The sequence below is a fragment of the Olea europaea genome, chromosome 11, assembly GCF_002742605.1.
Source record: "Olea europaea var. sylvestris chromosome 11, O_europaea_v1, whole genome shotgun sequence".
Lineage (NCBI taxonomy): Eukaryota > Viridiplantae > Streptophyta > Magnoliopsida > Lamiales > Oleaceae > Olea > Olea europaea.
Genome location: NC_036247.1, coordinates 18,946,039 through 18,967,883, shown reverse-complemented (window position 1 = coordinate 18,967,883; position 21,845 = coordinate 18,946,039). Strand labels below are relative to the sequence as shown.

Below are 21,845 nucleotides of genomic sequence, written 5' to 3'. Positions count from 1 at the left end.
TTCTGGAATAAGATTTATTTGTTTGTTTGGTTCCACTATTTTACTAATATCCTTACATTCCTTATGAATTTCTATGTATGATTTATTAGAATAAATATTCTCATAATTAGAATTAGTAAATGTATATAATGCCCTATATTCCATAGTCATAATTTGGTCTCCTGGTTCCATTATATCATTTCTATGTAATTTGAAATGTAATCCTAAGATTTCATTAAAGTTTTTATCTTTCAATGAAACACAATATTTTGGGTAACAAGTAAATATTAACTTTTGATGTGCTAAATTTCCTTCTATAGTTCCCAAATGACCATCTTCAAGATTTATAATTTTTCCATCATGTAAACTTATAGTTAATGGTGAATCTATTCATTCCCTAAATAAAGATTTAAATATTATTTGTATTTCTGCTAAATAAACATATTGGATCTTTTCACTATGTTTTTTTACTTATTTTTGATAATAATTCTGATACTGTACTTTTTGTTAAAATGTTTATCTTATGTGTTCCTTGAGTAGTCCTAACATCTATAGTTTTTTCAATCTTATGGTATTCATTTATTGCTATTCTTTCTCTTCTCCATATTCTATTTAGAATTTCCAATTTTCCTATTTTCAAATCTAAGGATAACTTTTGTATTTTCTTAAATTTATTATTATCAAAAGTTACTTTTAATCCATAACCTTCTATTCCCTCATATTCTTGGATTTCTATGTTATTATTTTCTATTTCTTCAATTTCTCCATAATCTTCTGAATCTGTTTCACTTATATATACTTCCTGATTATTATAATGTTCAATATCAGATATTTCACTTAATTCACTTTCTATTTCAAAATAATCCTTTTGTAATATTCTCACTTTTTTCTTTGTGCAATCAGGACTATTATGACCTATTTCTCCACAATTCCAACAATTACATTGTTTTTTTATCTTTCTTATAAGGTTTATTTTTCTGTATATTATTTTTCCTTTTATAATATTTCCTTTCAGGTTTTATGTATTTTTTCTTAAAGTTTCTATATTTCTTAAACTTTCTGTTTTTATATTTTCTATTATTTCTTTTTTTAGAATTACATCCCCATTTTGTAGGTTTTTCATATCTTCACAACATATTCTAGTTAATTTTCCTAATTTTTTCAATAATTGTCTTTGTTGACATATATATATATAAGTCTTTCAAACAAGAATTTTATTCTTGATCCTAATGTTCTAGGTATTCCTATATTTTTTTTAATATATTTTTCAAATTCTATTTTAAAATATATTCCCCATGAACCTGGTAATTTATTATAATACATATCTTGATATACTTTTTGATTCTCATTACTATAAAATTGCGTATAATAGTATTCCTTGAATTCACAAGTATATTCTTTAATTTTACACATATCACAAATTGTTAAATTAATTAACTTAACTTTTGCATTATCTTTTTCTCGTATTGCTTCTTCTTCATAATTTCTTAACCAATTTTCTCCTAAGAATTCATCTGCAATATATTCTACTAATCTTTCTATTCCTAGTTTATCTGACATTATTATTTCTCTTTGTACATTTCTTTTTATTAATGATTTTGTATCACTACTAATTCCTTCCCACCAATTTCTAACACTTCTTTCAAAAGATGCAATTAAAAAGTCTATTCTCCTTTCAGTATTTTCTCATGTATCATCTTTATTATATAAAAAAAATAATATCATTGAGTCTGCCCAAGTTATTAAGGCTTTCTTAGTATTTGTTTTGCAATCTAAGTCTAATTTTGTTCCTCCATGATTAACAGGTTTATCATAATTATTATTTGATTCAAATCTATTACTATATTTATTTCCTTTGGACAGTTGTTTATCTCTTATTTTATCATAAAATTGTCTATATAGTTTATTATACATCGGAGCATAACTTTCATCTGGATCTATTGATTCTTGTTTAGAGGTTCCTACGGGATTATGTCCTCCTCCAGTATTCATTAAGATTTGATATTCATCATCTATACTTTTTAAGTTTAAATGATCAAAATTATTTATAAGTAGATCTAATTCTTCATTTATTTTCTTTGTTTTGATTTTCTTCAATTTTCTGTTTACATAACATTTTTTCTCTATATTCCCCTTCTTCTAATATTTTAGGTAATATATTTTTTCTAAACTCATCATCAATGCTTTCTGTTTCTATTATTATATTTTTCCTTTCAATATGTTTTTTCCCTATTCTGGTTATTTCTTTTTCTATAAATTTTTTATCTATTCTATTATCTTTTCTTCATTTTCTTTTAATTTTCTGACTTCAAGTTTCAATATATTTATATCATTTTTTGCTTCTTTTATTTCATTCTTTATTTCTCGTACATCATTTATTAATGTTCTTATTAAATTTTTAATTCTTCACTGATTGACATTTTATCGATTTTTTGATTGACAATAATAAAATGCTATATACTCAGCATTTTTACACTCTTTTATCATTTTATCATATTTTTGTGTTATAACTTCAATATTTGTTAGCTCTTTTAATTTTTCATAATACCTTGTCTTTTCTTTATACCTTTCTTGTTTTAATTTTAATTTTTGTTTTTCTTGAGTTTTAGTTATATCTCCAGGTATTAATAATTCATCTAAAATTTTATTATTTATTAATCTTATTCTTCTTAACTTTCTTTCTAAAATATTTTTAGTTTCTTCCATTGTTGATTCAAATATTTCTCCATGGTATAATTCATTTTCAAATATTTCGATAATTATTTCATATGTACGTTTATCTTTGATAAATCTTACAATTAATTTATGTAATATTTGTTCCTTTATATCTCTAGGTAAATTCCTAGTTACATATAATGTTATTATTTTTAATTTATTAGAGATAGGGTTGAAAAATATATAACATCATTTTTCTTCAATACATTGATAATAATTATTTATTTTTATGATTTCCATAATAATTTTTTTTTTCAAATTACTATGAAATCTATTTCACTCTGGATTTTTCCTAATATATATATATGCTTATATTCTTCAAATAATATCTTTTTAATTATTTTTTCTTTTAGTTCTAAAGGTAAATTTTTAATTACTCTAAAAATTTCTAATACTTCTTTTATGTCTTTACTATATGTTCTAACTATATTATCTTCTTCTATATAGTCTTCTATATTAGAACTATATTTTATCTAATACCTTAGTCTATTTTTATAAGTTTCAATAATTTCTAAAATCATAAATTTTATTTATTTTCAATATCTTTTAGGTAATTTATTCTTATATACTTTCTCATGATCTCTCTGGCTCTAATACCAACGGGATGGGTGCTACTATGAGCGAACAAAAATCTAATAATCTAATAATCACAAATCTAGTATTCTAATATTCTAAAAATTCTTTTATTTTTGTTTTAGTTAATTTATTTGTTATTAAGCGTATATAAAATCTTAATATAAGGTTAAAAACTAATTTTTTATATGCTTGTGGTAATCTATTTTTTATTGGTTTTCTCATAAATTTTTAAGTAATTCTTCAAAATCTAGTAATGTTTGAGAATTTATAATATCAATATCTGTTATCATATCTATGTCTGTTCTAAAAGGTATATCGTATTTTGAGATATTTTTCTTCCTTTTTTCTAATTTATCTATGATATCTTGTATATCTTTTATGATTATTGATCTTACAATTCCTTTAACAAAATTTTCTAATAAGTTTTCTTTGAAACATTTTAATATTTCTTGTGATGCATATAATTGTTCTTGATATCCTATCTTATCAATTTCTTTTTCAAACTTAATTTCTTTTTTATTTTTAACAACTTTTTTTTATATTATATGGTCCTCTCTTATATTTGGGTTTTTTCATTTTATAATTATTCATTAATAATTCTTTCAAATTTTAAGAAAAATTACTTGTTAATTTTTTAAGGACTTAAATAGAAGATTTTTATAATGAAGTAGGTTTTTTTTAATATTTGTTTAAGGGTATTTTAGGTAGTTTCAAATGTTTGGAAAAGTCAAAGGCCATTTTGAAAAATGGCATCTCTTATTTGGGTCAATTTCATGTATTTCCCCATTGAAGAGTGGCAAGCACTTGCCAAGTTAAGTGAGCTAATAGAGTTTTTAGTGCTAGTAACAATTACTAAAGAAAAAATTGTTTCTAATTGATAAATAAAATTGTCACCTAATTGCCTTAGATTTAAAAAGAATAAAAAAGGACTAATTGCACCATACACCATATTTTGTTTTCAAATTTCAATTCCACTATAACTATTTTCTTTATTTCAGCAATACTTACTTTTTTAAAACACACCAACACAGGAACACACCACCACTGTTGGACACTTTTAACTCCAAAAATCCATACCGCAAACCCAATCACATACGCTGCAAAGTATGTAACCATATGCAAGGGGGAAAGAAAGCAGGAAGGGTTCACAAAATAAGATGCCAACCTTTCTTTCGTCCAAGTTGACCACAAGCTGTCAAGATGGACATAAAGCATGATACTTGTAATGGAATATGTTATTAAGAAGCCAACAAGAAGCTACCATCTGTCATTCCCATGAGATGATCAAATTACCCCAAGAGTTTCGAAGAAAATCCATAAATACTGCCTCATTTGAAAAAATGCAATTCAAATATCTCCCTCTCAAATAACCTTTTTTTTTTTTTTTTTTTTTTTTCCTTGCTCTTGTTTAAGTATCAAAACTAGTGAGTTTAAGAAGTGAAAGTCATAGCTATGTGAGTAGAATTTGTTGATATGATTTCTATCACCAACAAATTGGCATTCATCTGTGGAAATTTCCAAACAAAGGAAACCACAAATCCCTCTACTTAAATTGAGAAGCCTTGAGGATCTAGAAAGATTAATGGAGTAGAAGCAGATCTGAACGTAGCCAAAGCATCAAAAGCGGGGACAAAATAATCTAGCAATGATTCAATCAAAAGTGACATTAATCTAAAGAGGAAGTGGGAAAAAATGTTGACTAGATCTCAAGCTGATATTTTCCCTGTCCGATGCCATTGTCATGGGAATGGAGTGCCTACTGCGGAGGCAATCCATGAAATGGCAGAAAAACTAAAGGCGTTGATAGCGAAAAATGCATTTCTGTGCACAAAGTATGACAATCTAAAGACGAGCTGGCAACGAAAGGAAAATCCAAGAAAACTAGCGTCTGATGCTAGGTTTCTTCCCAAAAGCAATAATGACATCATAGGCACGGAGTTGCTCCGGTAGGAAAGTGGAAAAACCACAAAATAGTAGATCCTCAATAGATGGAGTGGCGAACAAGGAAAACTCTCACGACATGAGGTATAACCAATGGAAAACTATAGCAATTCCTATAACATTCATTTGCACAAAGGACTAGAAGGCCAATCCACCCCGGAGCAATGTGTAAACGAGAATGTGATGTATCATCTACCAGTATATATAACCAATGATTGGCTTTCTCATCAACAAGCAAGTCTCGAAATAATTCAATTAGCAACAAGGTTAAATAGCATCGATCAAAGGAGAGAAGAATTCCTTAGAAGTTATTATGCACGGTTTAAAGCTGAAATGTTTGCTAGTGAGATTATGTGTGGCGAGGAAACAAGGAATGCTTTTTGGAATGGCCTGTGGCCAACACCTCCTTCCGGATAGAGGTTTGCGAAAGGTATCCATTTTACTTTCTCTAATTAATAAATCTTATATTTAATGAGATTCGGGTTGAGGACGTTTCGCTAAAATACTAGAAGAAGGAGGTGCAGATTCTACAAGTGAAGATCCTAGAGCTCCAGCAATAGAAGCATGTGACGGGGCTTATTGGACAGAGCATCGATCACCTGCAGGGATATTTCCTTAGAGCTCTTGGAACCTTTGCGGATCAATTTCTTAGAAAGTGATGTTGCGGACTTCTGGCACTTAGAAGCCACCGAAGATGTGGCACCAAATCAGTTTGCACTACAAAAGAAACAAACAAATTTGAATATCTTCCGAAAAGATAGTAAAGGTCCATTAAAGCAAGGAAATGAATCATTAATTTCCGGAGAAATCTAAATGCTGGTATCATAGAATTTTGGATCGGAGGAGCTTAGTAGCCTTTCAGCTTTGCAAATCTCCGAGCTCAAATTAAGAATAGGAGCTACCAAATGAGAAGATCTTTAAGGGCTTGACCTCGAAGAGGAGTCAACAGTTTGTTTGGACAAAGGTAGTCAAAAAAAGAAGAGGTGTGTAAATGCTGAATACTTACTGGAATTTCCATAAAGACAGGGAATATCCAATTAGGATGTAGTCTCCAATTGCGGCAAGCAAAGAAAAGCTCTCCTTTCAATCATGTATTTTATTAAGAATGACGATGAGTTTTGAGCATGTTTTAGGGAAGCAAGGAGTAACTTTCTTTCTATTTATAATAGCTTCTCTAGATTTGTTATTTCTATTTATAATCTGGGAAATATTCAATGACAAAAACGACCCAATCATATGGCTTTATCCATTCGGAGTAATTTGGGTGGGGGCAATATTAAAGGAGGAAAGGATGATGATAAAGAAAGGGTAAAAATGAAGTTTGAACTACGTACCTATCGAAAGCTCATGCAAAGCTATATAATCATGGGAAGGACAATCTGCAGTCTGAAACTACCTAGGACAAATCATTTCTACAGTATCAGAAACACCAAAGCAGTCTCAAATTTAACCCACATCTTTCGCGATATGTGAAAATATTTTTTAGACTTCGAAAGTCTCTCTATCGCTATAGTCAAAATCTTGCGAGCCTCGTCAGTCCTAGGTTGGGAACACTATCCTGGTCGAAAAGTTTTGGGATAGCCTCAAACGATGAAGGATTCATTGAGAGAAGCGACTACATCACAAAATGCAAGACCTATCCGAGGAAGAAGGCACTCAGAAGATGAATCCCTGAGTCGAGTGTTATACCTCACTCAATTACACTCAAAGTCAATGAATTTTATAGTCAAAATTAAAGCCAAATAAGGATTTAAGTTGGAGGAATGATTTTCATGGGGTTTAAATTGAAATTGCTAGTACTTAAGAGGGCTCAAAATGATATAAAAATAAATTTTGGGATTTAGCTTCTAGAATGATAAATAAGATGACTAAATGTTAAATTATATAAAGGTTGGGGACTTGTATTGTAATTATAGTTATGGGGTGAAATTTGAAATACCTTAATATAAATAAAAAAAATTAAAAAGAAAAAGAAAAGAAAAACGGTCAAGCGGTGAATTGGATTGATATAATCAATCCAATCCACACACAAATGAAAAGAAAAACCCATTTTCACATATGCATAGAGAGAGAAAACGAGGCAGGAAAAAAAAAGGAGAAGAGGAAGAAGAAGAAAAAAAAAAAAAAGGGAAGTTCGCCTATGTTGTTAGAAAATAAGTGGTCTACATTATTAGGCTTGAATTCCTCAATTTTGATTCTATGAGTGGAAAAATATAAATATTTTTAAAATATTTATAAATTAAGTATATTATCAAAATATGTTCAATTATGTGTTTGATTATATGATTATTATGGAAATCTCTTTTATTATGATACATGTGGAATTTCAAGAATTATTTATTATACATTTATGACTTGGTATATGAGATATGTGATATTGAGATTTATTTGGTATGTGAGACGTGATATTGAGATCGACCAGAAAAGTACCAGTGATTATGCACTTCTTCTAATTCACAGAGGGACCTTAGCCGTGTTCTATCCTACACGGAGGATCTTAACCGGATATTGGTCTCGACCGTGTACATATAGTTCACAGAGAGGCCTTGATCGTGCTCTAGAATTGATTACCAGAGGTCTTTAAGACCCGCTTTCGTTCACGAAGGGGGGCCAAAGGCCCGTGGCAAAAGTGCTTGGCCCGATGGGCGAATTTCAGATTTTAGTCAGAGAGTACATTTTTTGTGGATCACATGTGATGTGATGAGACGATGGTATAGATATCAGCTGATGACTATATCGTAGATATGAGATAATATTTACAGAGTTATAAGAATGTCACAATTTTTAGCTATAAATTTTATGATGTTACCTTGTGAAGTATTCAATGATATGAACTCGATTTTCAATAAAAATGTATAAATGAAAAAGTATAATTATTTTTAAACTTCTGCATTCACTGAGCTATCAACTCATATATTTTCCCGTAATTTTCTTGCATGTAACAATTGATTCTTTTTAGTTGGAAGAGCCTAATGATTTCGGAATGAGAGGCACACGACATGTTGAGTGTTATAAACTCATATTGATGAGGCATAAAGTAAATAATTTGGGCCTATCTCATTATATTTTACATAGCATTTGATTTTGATGCATATTTTGTAGTAAGTCACAGTTAGCCTTGGTGGTGTATCTGACATCTAGTCAGCATCTATTATCGACGCACGTCACATTTCTAGTCTATTAGGGTGATTCGAGACGGGGCGTGTCATCGAGAACCTTTAATCTCAAATCCTTAAGAAATATATTATATTTTACATAGCATTTGATTTTGATGCATATTTTGTAGTAAGTCACAGTTAGCCTTGGTGGTGTATCTGACATCTAGTCAGCATCTATTATCGACGCACGTCACATTTCTAGTCTATTAGGGTGATTCGAGACGGGGCGTGTCATCGAGAACCTTTAATCTCAAATCCTTAAGAAATATTTTGAGAATTACTATGGAAAAATATGATGGTAAAGGAAAGGTATGAAATCACTAAGAGAGATGAATAGCAAAAGAAGTAAGAAACAAAACCCATAAGAAGAAATTACTTATTTATCGGTTCAAAAAGAAACGTGAACCGTTAGATTGCATTTTTAGATGAATCGTAACCGACCAAATTACACAAGTAATCGCAGCCATTAAATATTAAGAGACGCCTAACTAAGAATTCAAAAAAACTAGCTCAATCAAATGTATCTGACATGCACATTAAATACATAAGGCCATAGCCTAGAAACATGTGAAAAGGCTTTGTGGCACTCGCAAATAATTATAGTAATCATAGTTTGTCCCCTCAAAATGGCCCACATCACCCACTATTAGCAACGCATCAAAAGAAACAACAAGTCCTAGAATTAATATAAATATTAAAATCGGACTTCGAGGACTATTGTTTAACTCCAAAAATTCGCTCTGCAAACCCTATAGTATTTTCTTCAAAGTATACAACCATATGCAAAGGAGAAAGAAAGCATGAAGAGTTTGTATAATAAACTGCAAACCCTTCCTTTGTCCAAACTGACTACAAACTGTCAAAATGCACATAAAGCAATATATATACTTGTAACAGAATCAATCATCAAGAAGCCAACAAGAAATCACCATCCATCATGCCTCTAAGATGACCAAATACCCCAACATTTGGAGGGAATCTATAAATAATCCATCATTTGAAGAAGAAGGGATGCAATTCAAAAATTTATTTCTCAAATAACCATTTCTCTTCCTGCTCTTGTTTGAGTATCAAAACTAGTGAGTTTAGGAAGTGAAAGTCATAGCTATGTGAGTAGAATTCCTTGATCTGATTTCTATCATTACAAGATATCACCACCATCACCATCACCATCACCATCCACTACAATAAGGATGAATAGAGGCCAATTGGACTCCTATTTTTAACACAAATCCTTAATTTACTTCAAAACTTTTGTGTGCTTCTCTCAGCAAGGATGAATAGGTTTCTACTATTTTTTCTAGGAGTCGGGGAATTTAGGGTTAGCACCACAATCGATAGCAAACACAATTTCAAATTTGAAACTAGATTTGAACTCTCTTGGGTTTATTTTTAATTTTATAATTTGAGAGGCGTGAATGATTTTAAGATGATTTATTTTTGTGGTGGGCATCAGTGGTGGTTGTGATGGTTCAAATTTACTTTTAGTATGGTGATTTAGGGTTTGTAGACGGTGGTTTAATTATGGTGGAGATGGGGTTAGTCTGATGGCATAGACGGTGTCAAGTTTAGCCATTGTTGCTTGAGGTGTAAAACGATATGGTATAAGTGATGGTGGTACAACATATTATGTTATAAGTGGTGGTGCCAATGTTGATGTGTAATACTAAATGCTATAATTGGTGGTGGTGGAGATGAACCGAGTGTTTATTACAAGAAGTGGTAGTAGTAATGACTCTGGTGGTGATAGAAATAAGTGATGGAATGTATGTAATACACTTTGTTACAAGTCATGGCGATGACGAAAACATGTGATGAAATGGGTGTAACATAACATAAGACAATGTCTTTTTAAAAAAAGAATAGGAAAAAGTCGTATAGCATACTCAAAAATAGGGTTTTCTTTTTAAGTATATTTGTGAACAGTCCCAAGAGAGAGGGAGAGAATGGAAACCAAGTTGTTTGCAAGAACTCTAAAAACAAAAAACAAAAAAACAAAAAAAAGGGTGTATAGCGTACTCTAAAATGGGTTTTTTTAGGTGTATTTATGAATCGTCAAAAAAAGAAAAGAAAAAAGAAAAGACCAAGTCATTTGCAAGATCTCCAAAACTTATATCAAACTGACATGCGATCAACAAAAATATTGCACACTGGCATTAGGGCATAATATACATTGAACAACACCATATTGCAGTGGCGAATCCAAGAATTTGAGTCAGCATGGGCGGTCGTTGATCGTCGATCATCAGTTGCAATAAAATATTTAAGAGTCATTTTGATGTCATCTTTTTGCAAAAAAAAAAAAAGCATTTTGAAATAGTAATTTGATAAAAAAATGTGTGGTTACAAATAATGAAAAGTTTTGAATCTGCGTGTAATATTATTTTATTGAAAAATGTATAGTTGAAAAGAAGAGAGAGAAAAATTTATTTTGAAATAAATAAAAATCAAACAAGGCCTAAAATTTAAATATGAAAATTATTTTGTTCAAATTGAACATATATAATTATGTTATAAGAATAAACCGTACTCATTAAATGACATTGTTGCCAAATTGTGTACAATTTAAAGGAAGAGCACGAGTTTGAATCTTTACAATTGCATTAAAACTAAAATTAGTGTACAAATTCAACAAGTATCATAATAGTCAAACTTTCAATAATCCTAACAAAAGCTCAGAATCCTCTCTGGCACTGTCCCTCTTGAATTAATTGTTAAAAATTATAGAACTAAAAGTATTGCACAATAAATTGGTTGGTAAAGAATTCGAACTCAAGGCTTCTAATATGTACATGCAAGCTCTAACCAACTTAGCTAGAAGAAATATTTAATATGAATTATCAGTAATATAAGCTAAAAGATTTATCTATTGTCAAAAAATAAAAAAATTGCTCCCAACCAATACAGCAAGCGCCGCCACAAGTGTTCGTCAAGCACTGGATCCGTTACTGTCCATGTTGATAACATATTGTAATGTGTTTTTTAATTTTTTATGATTTTGAAGTTGTCAACAGTTTTTTTTTTTTTTTTTTTCCTTTTAATAATCACTGTAGTGCATTGATATTGATTTACATTTTTCCTTGTTTATAAACGGTCCAAAAGGTGGTTTAATTTTGGAGATCTTTTAAAATCAAAACGTCTTACCTGCTCCGCGCGACAATCTTAATTTAGGAGTGTCATGTCATATTCGAATTTAGATTTGACCTGAATTTAAAATGACCTTGTACCCACTAACTCGACCCGCTTCATGTCATACTCCAACTTCTCATCCATTCACTGTTGGCCCCAATTTACTAGTGAGTTCTCTACTTTTTGGTTTAGCCCTTCGCTACAACCTACATATTTCCCCCCCTTCCCAGTCTAATCTAAATCTGGCTTCTCATAATACTTGTGTTTTTATACCCTCCATCTCCCATTTCCATTGCCTGTCTTCTCTTCATTTTGAACGGACAAGTCTAGGTAGAAGAGAGGAGCAACAATTGCATTTTTGCAAGAGGGAGTACTCCATTTTTTTTTTAATAATTGTTATTTGCTTCTATTTTAATCGTGAAAATATAATTTTCAATAAGTTTTCGTCTTCTTATTTTGATTGAGTAGACATAAACACTCAATAAAGAACCGAGTTATATCATATTTGGAAAGTTTACGGTGTATATGCCAAAAATAGGAGTCCCAAATGTTACATTATCCATAGGGTTGGGGATTTTTGCTTCAATTTTCTAGGTAATAGAGTATTGTTCTTATTTGATTACGTATGTTTAGATATATTAGTCAACGTTATGCATTACACGTTATTATGAAATATTTTATAAGTGCTTTAAAAATAATATCTGAATATGCTTCAATGTTAATTAATTTAGAATTAATATTAGGAAATATACGTGACAATGAATGTTATCATTTATTAATTTCCTATTAAGTAAAACCGAATGTTAATTAGCATATATGAACGTGAATAATAAAATGCATACTTGAACATGAAATTCTAATTAACTTATAATTAGAAATAATAACACTAAAATGCATAAATGAAGATGAATATTAATTAAATGAATGTGAATGTTAATTATTGAGAATTAATAATAGAAAATTCATACCTTAATGAAAACGCACATATGAAATGAATCTGTCAAATATACATGTACATTGATGGTAACTAAATGATTAAATAAATTAAATACATATTGAAAAATGAAAAGTAAGGTATTATTGAAATAATTAAATTATGTAAGGTTAGAATTGTCCAAAAAATGATTCTCATTTGATGTGATATTTTAATATATTATAAATTTAACTTATAAGTAGTTCCATTTTAACAAAACAAGTGCTCAATAGTGTAATGGGTATAAACTACAAGTCTTGGAGTAAGACATATTTTTGACAAAGAGGGTATATGCAAAATTAATTTTGAGTCCCTTAGACTCTAACTAAATAAACTTGAACTAAAACGAGAAGAGAAAAAATTGAAAGGAATTTGATACACACCTAAAGGTGAAAATGAGTTTAGTTCACGAACAATTATTGACGTTCAAGCAAAATTTTAATGTGGTTATTAAAGTGTTTTTGTGACTCTTTTAGTCTTTACCATTAAATAATTTACATATTTAATCACTCTATTAGCTTGAGGTCATATTCTATCTAGCGGTTGTTAAACTTTCACATGAGGTCATATTCGATCTAGCAGTTGTTAAAAGTTCACGTGGACTTACCGTTGACCAAGTTGGCCTCATATCACAATCATTTTACCATTTATTAATGACAAAAATAAGATTAGGGTTAAAGGAAGCGATTTTGAATTTTTGGCTCCACTGTTTTATTTTATTGGAATGCAACTTTACGATATGAACATAACGATGGTTGGTTTGATGTCAAAATTTAACAATTCAACGTTGTATCTGGAGTGAATTTCATTAATTTTTGGCTAACCATTCTCCAAAAAAAAAAAAAAAATTGCATTTCTGAAATAAACTCGTTAGAAAATATTCCAAAAAAAATTCTATCAGTATATGATTGTGATGCTATTTGTGTCAATTTTGGCTTATACTAAATTAAGGTCCATTATAACTAAGGTAGCTTTGCCCTGGAAAATTGTCGGGAAACATATTCTTCCCCCAACCCAACCCTAACTATATAAATAGAATTTCCCCCATATCCAGGAGTGTGTGGGTCATTTCTCAATTTTAAGCCGCAGACCAACAAAGCGGAAAATTCGCCATGGGTAGAAGTAAGTTCTTTCACTCCAGATAGATTCGTTCACGAGTATATGTGATGTAAATGTATGGCTAGATATAGAGATACATATTGTTGAATAACTATTTTGTGTTGCGATGAAATGATTCCGGAGGAATTATTTTCTATGTTATATGTTAGATGGTATGAATATGTAAATGCATAGCTAGATATATGCATGCTTTTGTGGTATTTGTATTTTGACTTGTGATAAAATGATGCTGTAGGAATTATTTCTTGCGTTATTTGCTTGGTGGTATGAATTAAATTGATTTTGGAAATTTGTTAGTGTTGCTGACCTTTTTATCAAGGTTGTTATGATGGATCCATGGTTTTATTGATATTTGAAAGCCGTTTTCGGGTTTATTTGTAAGGATTAGGCTTTGGTGATGCATGTAACGTTGTTAGGGTATATAATTTTAATTTGTATTGTGTTACTGAATTTTTATTTGGTGAATGAGATAGTTTCATTAATTATGATCATAGGATTGTTTTATTTAGAAATGTGGATATTAGGTGCTAAGTATATTGTATTCTGGTTCACTGGAAAGTATAAAACCTCGAATTTTCAGTTAGGTGTGTATAAATTTGGCTTGTGTGGGTTTTTTCATTCATGGAGTTCTGTTTATGACTAGAGGGGAACTTTATTTATGTGGCTGGTAACTGTTGATTTTGTCAATCTTGTTATACTTGGATATGTATTGCTAATTATTTTGTGTTTGTTGTCATCATTCAGTATATTGTTATCTGTCTTTCTTTATTAAATTGCTAACTGTTTTAATGCATTGTATTTGGGAAGTAATGTGTTGTTTCTCATTAATCTTAGATAGGCTGCTTGATGTTATTTTCATTTAATTATATTTTGGATTTATGGGACTATTCTGAGCTTCCAAGTGTGTAGCATTCCTAGAGTGGATTGTATATCAAATACTTCTGGAAATGAAAATTGTCTTTTTATTATCTTAGGAAATAGAAAATTCAGTACATTGTTTTGATGAGTTGACTACTCGTACGCAGGACCTGCTAGGTGCTATCGTCAAATAAAGAATAAGCCATACCCAAAATCACGGTTCTGCCGTGGTGTGCCAGATCCCAAGATCAGGATCTACGATGTAGGGATGAAGAAGAAGGGAGTTGATGAGTTCCCTTTCTGCGTGCACTTGGTCAGTTGGGAAAAGGAAAATGTGTCTAGTGAAGCACTTGAAGCTGCTCGTATTGCCTGCAATAAGTACATGACTAAGTTTGCAGGAAAGGATGCTTTCCACCTGAGGGTCCGCGTGCACCCTTTCCATGTGTTGCGAATTAACAAGATGTTGTCATGTGCTGGAGCTGATAGGCTCCAAACTGGTATGAGGGGTGCTTTTGGCAAGCCTCAAGGTGTTTGTGCTCGTGTTGCTATTGGCCAGGTGCTCCTCTCTGTTCGCTGCAAAGATAGCAACAGCCACAATGCGCAGGAAGCATTGCGCCGTGCAAAGTTCAAATTCCCTGGCCGTCAAAAGATTATTGTCAGCAGGAAATGGTATGCTGCTTTCCTATTGAATTTCATTTTGGATTAATTGAGACATTTTGTAGTTTGGAAAACCTTATGTTTTTGTCTAGACTACCGCCCCATTCACATACATATTATTAAAGTATTGCTGTTTATCTTGAATTTCAGGGGGTTCACTAAACACAGCCGCACTGATTACCTGAAGTGGAAATCTGAGAATCGGATTCTATCTGATGGTGTGAATGCTAAGGTTAGTTGTAACCTTGAGGATTAATTAAAATATTTGCAGCTGTTTTCCCTTTTTTCAATTTTATCTTTACATATGCTGCTTTATTGTCTAACCTCTTGGGTGCCGTTCACTGTTTATGAGAAAATTTTGTATTTGATTTTGCAGCTTCTGGGATGTCACGGACCACTGGCTCTGCGTCAACCAGGAAGAGCATTTTTATCTCAGGCTGAATCTGCCTAGGATAACGAAGAGATATGGTGGTGATCGGCTCCATCTTCTTCTCATTTAGTTTTTGAGTTATGCTGTTATTTCTGAGACTTCAAATACTTGCTTTTTAAATATACTATCCTTTTTTTGGATGAAGTGTAGGAGCTTGATTGTGTTAAATTTCTGATGCATTTGTCAATATTAATTTCCAGGTTTGAGGTATTTATTCTGTGGTACTTTGAACAGTTTAATTACCCTTTTTTAATGTGATGTAACTTTGTTAGTATTGGAACATACAGCCTCTTTTTGTCCTCATTCCCATTATTAGGTTCCGTCTGGTAGCCATTTTTTTCAAAATGTATTTTTCTCTTTCTTCTTTTGAATCACACATTTTTTATTAAAATAATATTAAACGTAAATAAAAAACTTTTCCTTATTTTTCAACCATACATTTCACATCAATTTACTATTTTAAAATACATTTTTATATAAAAATGTTTGTCAAATATCCTCTTATTCTTTTTTTCTTTCTTATTTTAAACTATACAATCTTTTATAAAATAATATTACATGAAAATCAAAGGCTTTCATTTTTTTTAACTACACATTTTTCAAAAAATCACTATTTCAACCATTAAAATTTGAAAAGAATGAGGGCCAAATAGGACACAATGACAAAGGATTCAAGTCAGTTACCAGAATTTTATTTGTTAAAAAAAGGTTGAACTCCAATTTTGAGAGTCCTTACCGTTTCGCTCTTAGAGCTTTGTGAGGGAGATAAATCGTGGGATGTGTCCCAACAGATCAGGGAACAAGAGCTGTATGTAAACTGCGCATACAAGGAGTCAAATTTCATGTCTCAAGAATCAAACTTTCACACTGCGGCTGTCGACAAGGCGCGAATAATCTCACTTTTGTCCTTTGCACCATCGGGCTATGCCCTGTGAGGCACTAGAATTTTATTTGTTACGCAGCTACTCGTTTGCACATGATGGGTGTGCTGAAGATTTTAATTTAAATGCATAAAATCTTATAATTAACAAAATATGAATCCAATCTTACCTGTTTAATAGAATAATAAATAGAATAATAAAGCCGCCGTCTTGGTTTGGGAACAAGGTTGAAGCATGTGGCGCCCCCTATTGGAGGGATGCCGGCATCCAATAGGGAGCGCCCTGTCCGTGATCCTGTCCCCAAGCCGGGACAAGGAGCAGGCTTGTTAATAGAATCCTACTTCTCAATGGACTCTGCAACTTTTTCTTTTTGGCATTTGTCGACTTATGATGACAGTTTGTGATAGAAAAAATGTGTAAAGTCAGTAATCCACACCATTTATTTTGATATATCAGACGTTCTAATTATTAACGATCAGCAATGGATTTTATGCTGCCTGGGCCATCAATTGACACTCTCATCTTCCAGGGTGGATGGCCATATAAATTGGTTTGCCCAAGGTGGATGCTCCATCCAACTGATCTTGCACAAGGGCCAAGTATCCCAATTAGGACAATTGCTATTTGCCATTGTTGACCATTCGAAGAGCCCAACCCAAACTTGAAGAAGCAGCAGAATTCCGTGCTGGTGCCGCCCTGCTTAGCTTGTTGGGCATGCTTGTGCTAGGCCAAGCTTGTCATGCGTGAGCACCAAGCAAGGCATAATTTAGTGAGCTTAAGGATTTCAACCTTTGCTAGCTTCTACGAAGATATTGGATCTAAGCTCTTTGGTCTGGTTATATTGTCGCATTGTTTGGCTAGAGCATTCCCATTCTTAAAATGACCAAAGCTTAATAGTAATGGCTGATTGACCTCTTTATAACATAAGCCGAGCTCTTTCCTTAGGTTTGGTCTTTGTTAAATTTCTTCGATTCTGATATCTTTTAATGTCCAATCGACCGGCCATGTCACATTGTCTCATAAGCATGTCAATTTTTTTGAACATTGATTACTACGTCCTTCCTCGTCTCTGGGTGCCTAGGTATCTACCGTAAACCTTTCCCTCGCCGTTACTATAGAAATCGCTTTTGCTTTCTTTTCCTCTGTGTACTAAGATGTTTATGCTATTTGTAGTTGCTCACAACGGCAATCATCTAACATGATATGCACATGACAGGTGATTATTTGATATATGAGTCGATAAAAGATTATAATATTAATGCATCAAATAATCACCTACCATATATATGCCATGTAGAATGACTATCGCTACGAGGGACTAAAAATAGCATTATTCAGTTTTTTTTACTATAGCATAGTTGCTTTAATTTAGCATATGTTAAGGACATGTTGTTTTACACTTTAAAAGTGAATTTACAGTCGATGATCGTGAAAATTGTTGTCACGTGGATAGAAGATAATAAGGGTCCGTTTGATTATAAATATGGAATTTGGATGAAAAGAAAATGACTTGAAGGGAATCGAATTGCCTAAAATATGTTTTAATGAGAATTGTTAATTAATAGTGTTTGATTCATATAATTTTTCACCTGAAAAATGTTAAAATAAAAGTGTATTTTGGTGTTCGTTTGGCTTTGTTTTTCATGAAAAATGTTAATTTTAGGGATATCCACTTCTACAATTGTTCCTAGAATTTGTTTCCATTGTGAAAAAAAATTCAAAAAAAAATTATATATTTTGGTGTTCGTTTGACTTTGTTTTACATGTAAATTATCAATTTAAGGGATATCATCTTTTACAATTGTCCATAGAATTTGTTCCCATTGTCAAAAATTAAAAAAACAAAAACAAAAACAAAAACAAAAACAAAACCAAATAAAACAAAATAAAATAAAAAAAATTGGTGGAAAACATAAAATCAGCTACCCCATGGGAAAATTAATTTTCCAAAAACCAAGAATTGGTGCTCGTGTGAGGCAAAGGTGGAAAACGAATTAGTGAAAAAAAATTGGCTATCAAACACGCCAAAAGATGAAAATGAAATTTGTTTTTCATTTTTCATAGAAAAATTGGGCTATCAAACATAGTTTAGGAGCAATAGAAAAGGTTAGAAACTCCCATGCACAAGTGACTAGTGATTCACATCCCAGACTTTTGTGTTCGTGTGTGATCATTCATCACTTTCTTGCATAGAAACTCGAACTTTAATGTGTATATCTAATAGCTGTCATTTGGATACGTCTTCCACAATTTCAACATTTACAGATTCTCGTGACAGACAACTTGTTTGTCTCAATTAAAAAGATTACATATTTTTAGATATATTAGTCAACATTGAACATGTATTGTGCATTATGTGTGAATGTTAATTAATTTAGAATTAATATCAGGAAATATACGTGACAATGAATGTTAAATCATTTATTTAATTTCCGATTAAGTAAAATTGAATGTTAATCAGCATAACTGACGTGAATAATAAAATACATACTTGAACATGAAATTATAATTAACTTATAATTAGAAATAATTACACTAAAATGCATAAATGAAGATGAATATTAATTAAATGAATGTGAATGTTAATTATTGAGGATTAATAATAGAAAATTTATACATTAATGAAAGCGCATTTCACAATTTGTCAAATGTAAATGTATATTGATGGTGACTAAATAGTTAAATAATTTAAATACATATTGAAAAATGAAAAGTGAAATATTATTGAAATAATTAAATTATAGTAAGAAATCGTCCAAAAAATGATTTTCACTTGATATGATATTTTAATAAATTATAAATTTAACTTATAAGTAGTTCCATTTTAACAAAACATATACTTGTAAGTGTGCAATAGTGTAATGGGTATAAACTACAAGTCTTGGAGTATGACATATTTTTGACATGGAGGGTCCAAACCTCATAGAATTGAGTTTAATATCTTTCTAAATATTATATACAAAATTATTTTTGAGTCCCTTAGATCCTAACTAAATACACTTGGACTAAAACGAGAAGAGAAAAAATTGAATGGAATTTGATACAAACCTAAAGGTGAAAATGAGTTAAGTTCACGAACAATTATTGAGGTTCAAGCAAAATTTTAATGTGGTTATTAAAGTATTTTTGTGACTCCTTTAGTCTTTACCATTAAATAATGTTACATATTTGATCACTCTTTTAGCTTGAGGTTATATTCTATCTAGCCGCTATTAAACTTTCACGTCTAGCATTTGTTAATCCACATGGACTTATTGTCGATCAAGTTGGCCTCATATCACAATCATTTTACCATTTATTAATGATGAAAATAAGATTAGGGTTAAAGGAAGCGATTTTGAATTTTTGGCTCCACTGTTTTATTTTATTGGAATGTGACTTTACGATGAACATAACGATGGTTCGTTTGATGTCAAAATTTAACAATTCGCCGTCATATTTGGAGTGAATTTTACTAATTTTTGGCTAAATGTGAGGTCATCTCTCGTAAAAATTGCATTTTATTTTGATGGTCTGTATGTTCACTACGAAGATACAATGGTCATTAGTCGATGTTTAGGTTTAGCTGTCAATATTAGGAGTGGGTTCTGCTAAAGTGGCCAATAATGTAGCATTATCTTACTTTAGTTAATAAATGAGGGACACAAAAATACTTTATAGCCAATTTGAAATTTTACTTAAACTTCAGTGACCATTTCTGAAATTAACTTGTTAGAAAATATTCCAAAAAAAAATTCTATTAGTATATGATCAATTGTAGTGCTATTTGTGTCAATTTCGGCTTATACTAAATTAAGGTCCATTATGACTGAAGTAGCTTGGGAACAATACATAATTAAGGTATTAACTATACACAATTTCAATTTTAAGAAACTGCATCTAAACTTTCAAAAATCAGGTCATAATTATGATTTTATTAATTAAAAAAATATTTTTTAATATAATATATTATGGTCACAACATTACATATTTTTTGGTCACAATTGCCATATTATAGGTCATAACTTATTTACTAGTCACATATTATCATCAAAATTTTTAAAAGTTACAACTTATTCGTCAAATTTTCAAATTAATTTATCACAAATTATATAATTTTTAGGTCACAATTAAATGGTTCGCTCATATCTTTCGAACACAAATCACAAATTTTATAAATCACAACTTATTCATCGATCACATTTTTCAAATTAGTTAGTCACAAATGAAATAATTTTTAGGTCACAATTAAATTGTTAGTCACAAATAACCAAATTGCAAGTCACAAATTAATCAAATTGTTGGTCACATCTACCAAACAACCCACTTCCACCTCCGATCTTGATCTACCACTACCGCAGATGGTCACATTCTTTTCTTTCCGCCTCACCCGCCGTCGCACCACCAACAAAACTGCCACCAACGTTGACTACAACACCACCACCACTGATCACAACACACTAACAATGCACACTACCATCGTACCCAACCATTGCACACAAAAAATTACTGGAGACGACGGCTGCGAAGCGCAGCACCCAAACTAACAGCACCAAATTTGAGCACAGATTGATGATGACGCACCACCATACCCACGCATACGCGGGAAGAGATGAAGGAGAAATGCTGACATCGACCGCAACGTACCCACCACACCTAACCAGATCTGCAGTGCCTATGGAGAAATGTTGTCGGCGCACACTGCCAACACCACTACACACAACACCGTCGTAGTTGGTTGCTTCAGATGACGCCAATACATTCGTCGATGATTTGTGAGAAAGAGGAGAGAAGTGAGGGGTCTTCACGGCGACAACGATGGTGGCTGCATCTTGCGAGAGAGAGAGAGAGAGATGGGAAAATTAGGGTTTGGAATATAATAGGTTGAATTAGTTTAATTTTATATTATTATTTAAAATACATAATCACTTGATTTTTGTATTATGATACTTAAATCTTGATTTATGAAAATGGAATATTAGCCTCATTCGGCTTCCATTCTTTCGAAATTTTAGTGGTTAGAGTAGTGTTTTTTTGAAAAAATGTGTGATTGAAAAGAATGAAATTTTTTTTATTTACGTATAATATTATTTTATGGAAGATTGCGTAGTTGAAAATAATCGAGAAAAAAAGAACGAGAGATAGCTGTATTTTCCTCGAGTAGCTTTGCCCAGGAAAATTGTCGGGAAACATAGGCCTAATTCTGATTAAATAAGTGAAAATGGCCATTCGACCCGCCCTTATTTCCACTTTGACTTTTGATTGATTTAAAAAAAAACGAAAAACACAATTTAAAAACACGTTTCCAAAAATACCCCTCCATCTTTCTGTCTCTCTATCAACGGTTTGGAAAGGAAAAATCAGATTCATTGACAGTCGTCCGTCCAGACATCTCCCTCACAAAAGAACTTCCGGTTGCCGGCTTTTAAGAGTTGTAAAGGTTAGTTTTT

The 21,845-nt window shown here is 31.3% G+C and overlaps 1 protein-coding gene across 1 annotated transcript; it reads left to right on the top strand.

Moving 5' to 3' along the window:
- The first annotated feature begins 13,444 nt into the window (after positions 1-13,444).
- LOC111403687 (60S ribosomal protein L10-like) lies at positions 13,445-15,817 on the top strand. Its single transcript, XM_023032278.1, has 4 exons — positions 13,445-13,593; positions 14,616-15,117; positions 15,256-15,337; positions 15,482-15,817. Exons 1-4 carry the CDS (start codon positions 13,584-13,586, stop codon positions 15,554-15,556), a joined length of 669 nt encoding a protein of 222 aa, XP_022888046.1. The 5' UTR covers positions 13,445-13,583; the 3' UTR covers positions 15,557-15,817.
- The last annotated feature ends 6,028 nt before the right edge of the window (positions 15,818-21,845 follow it).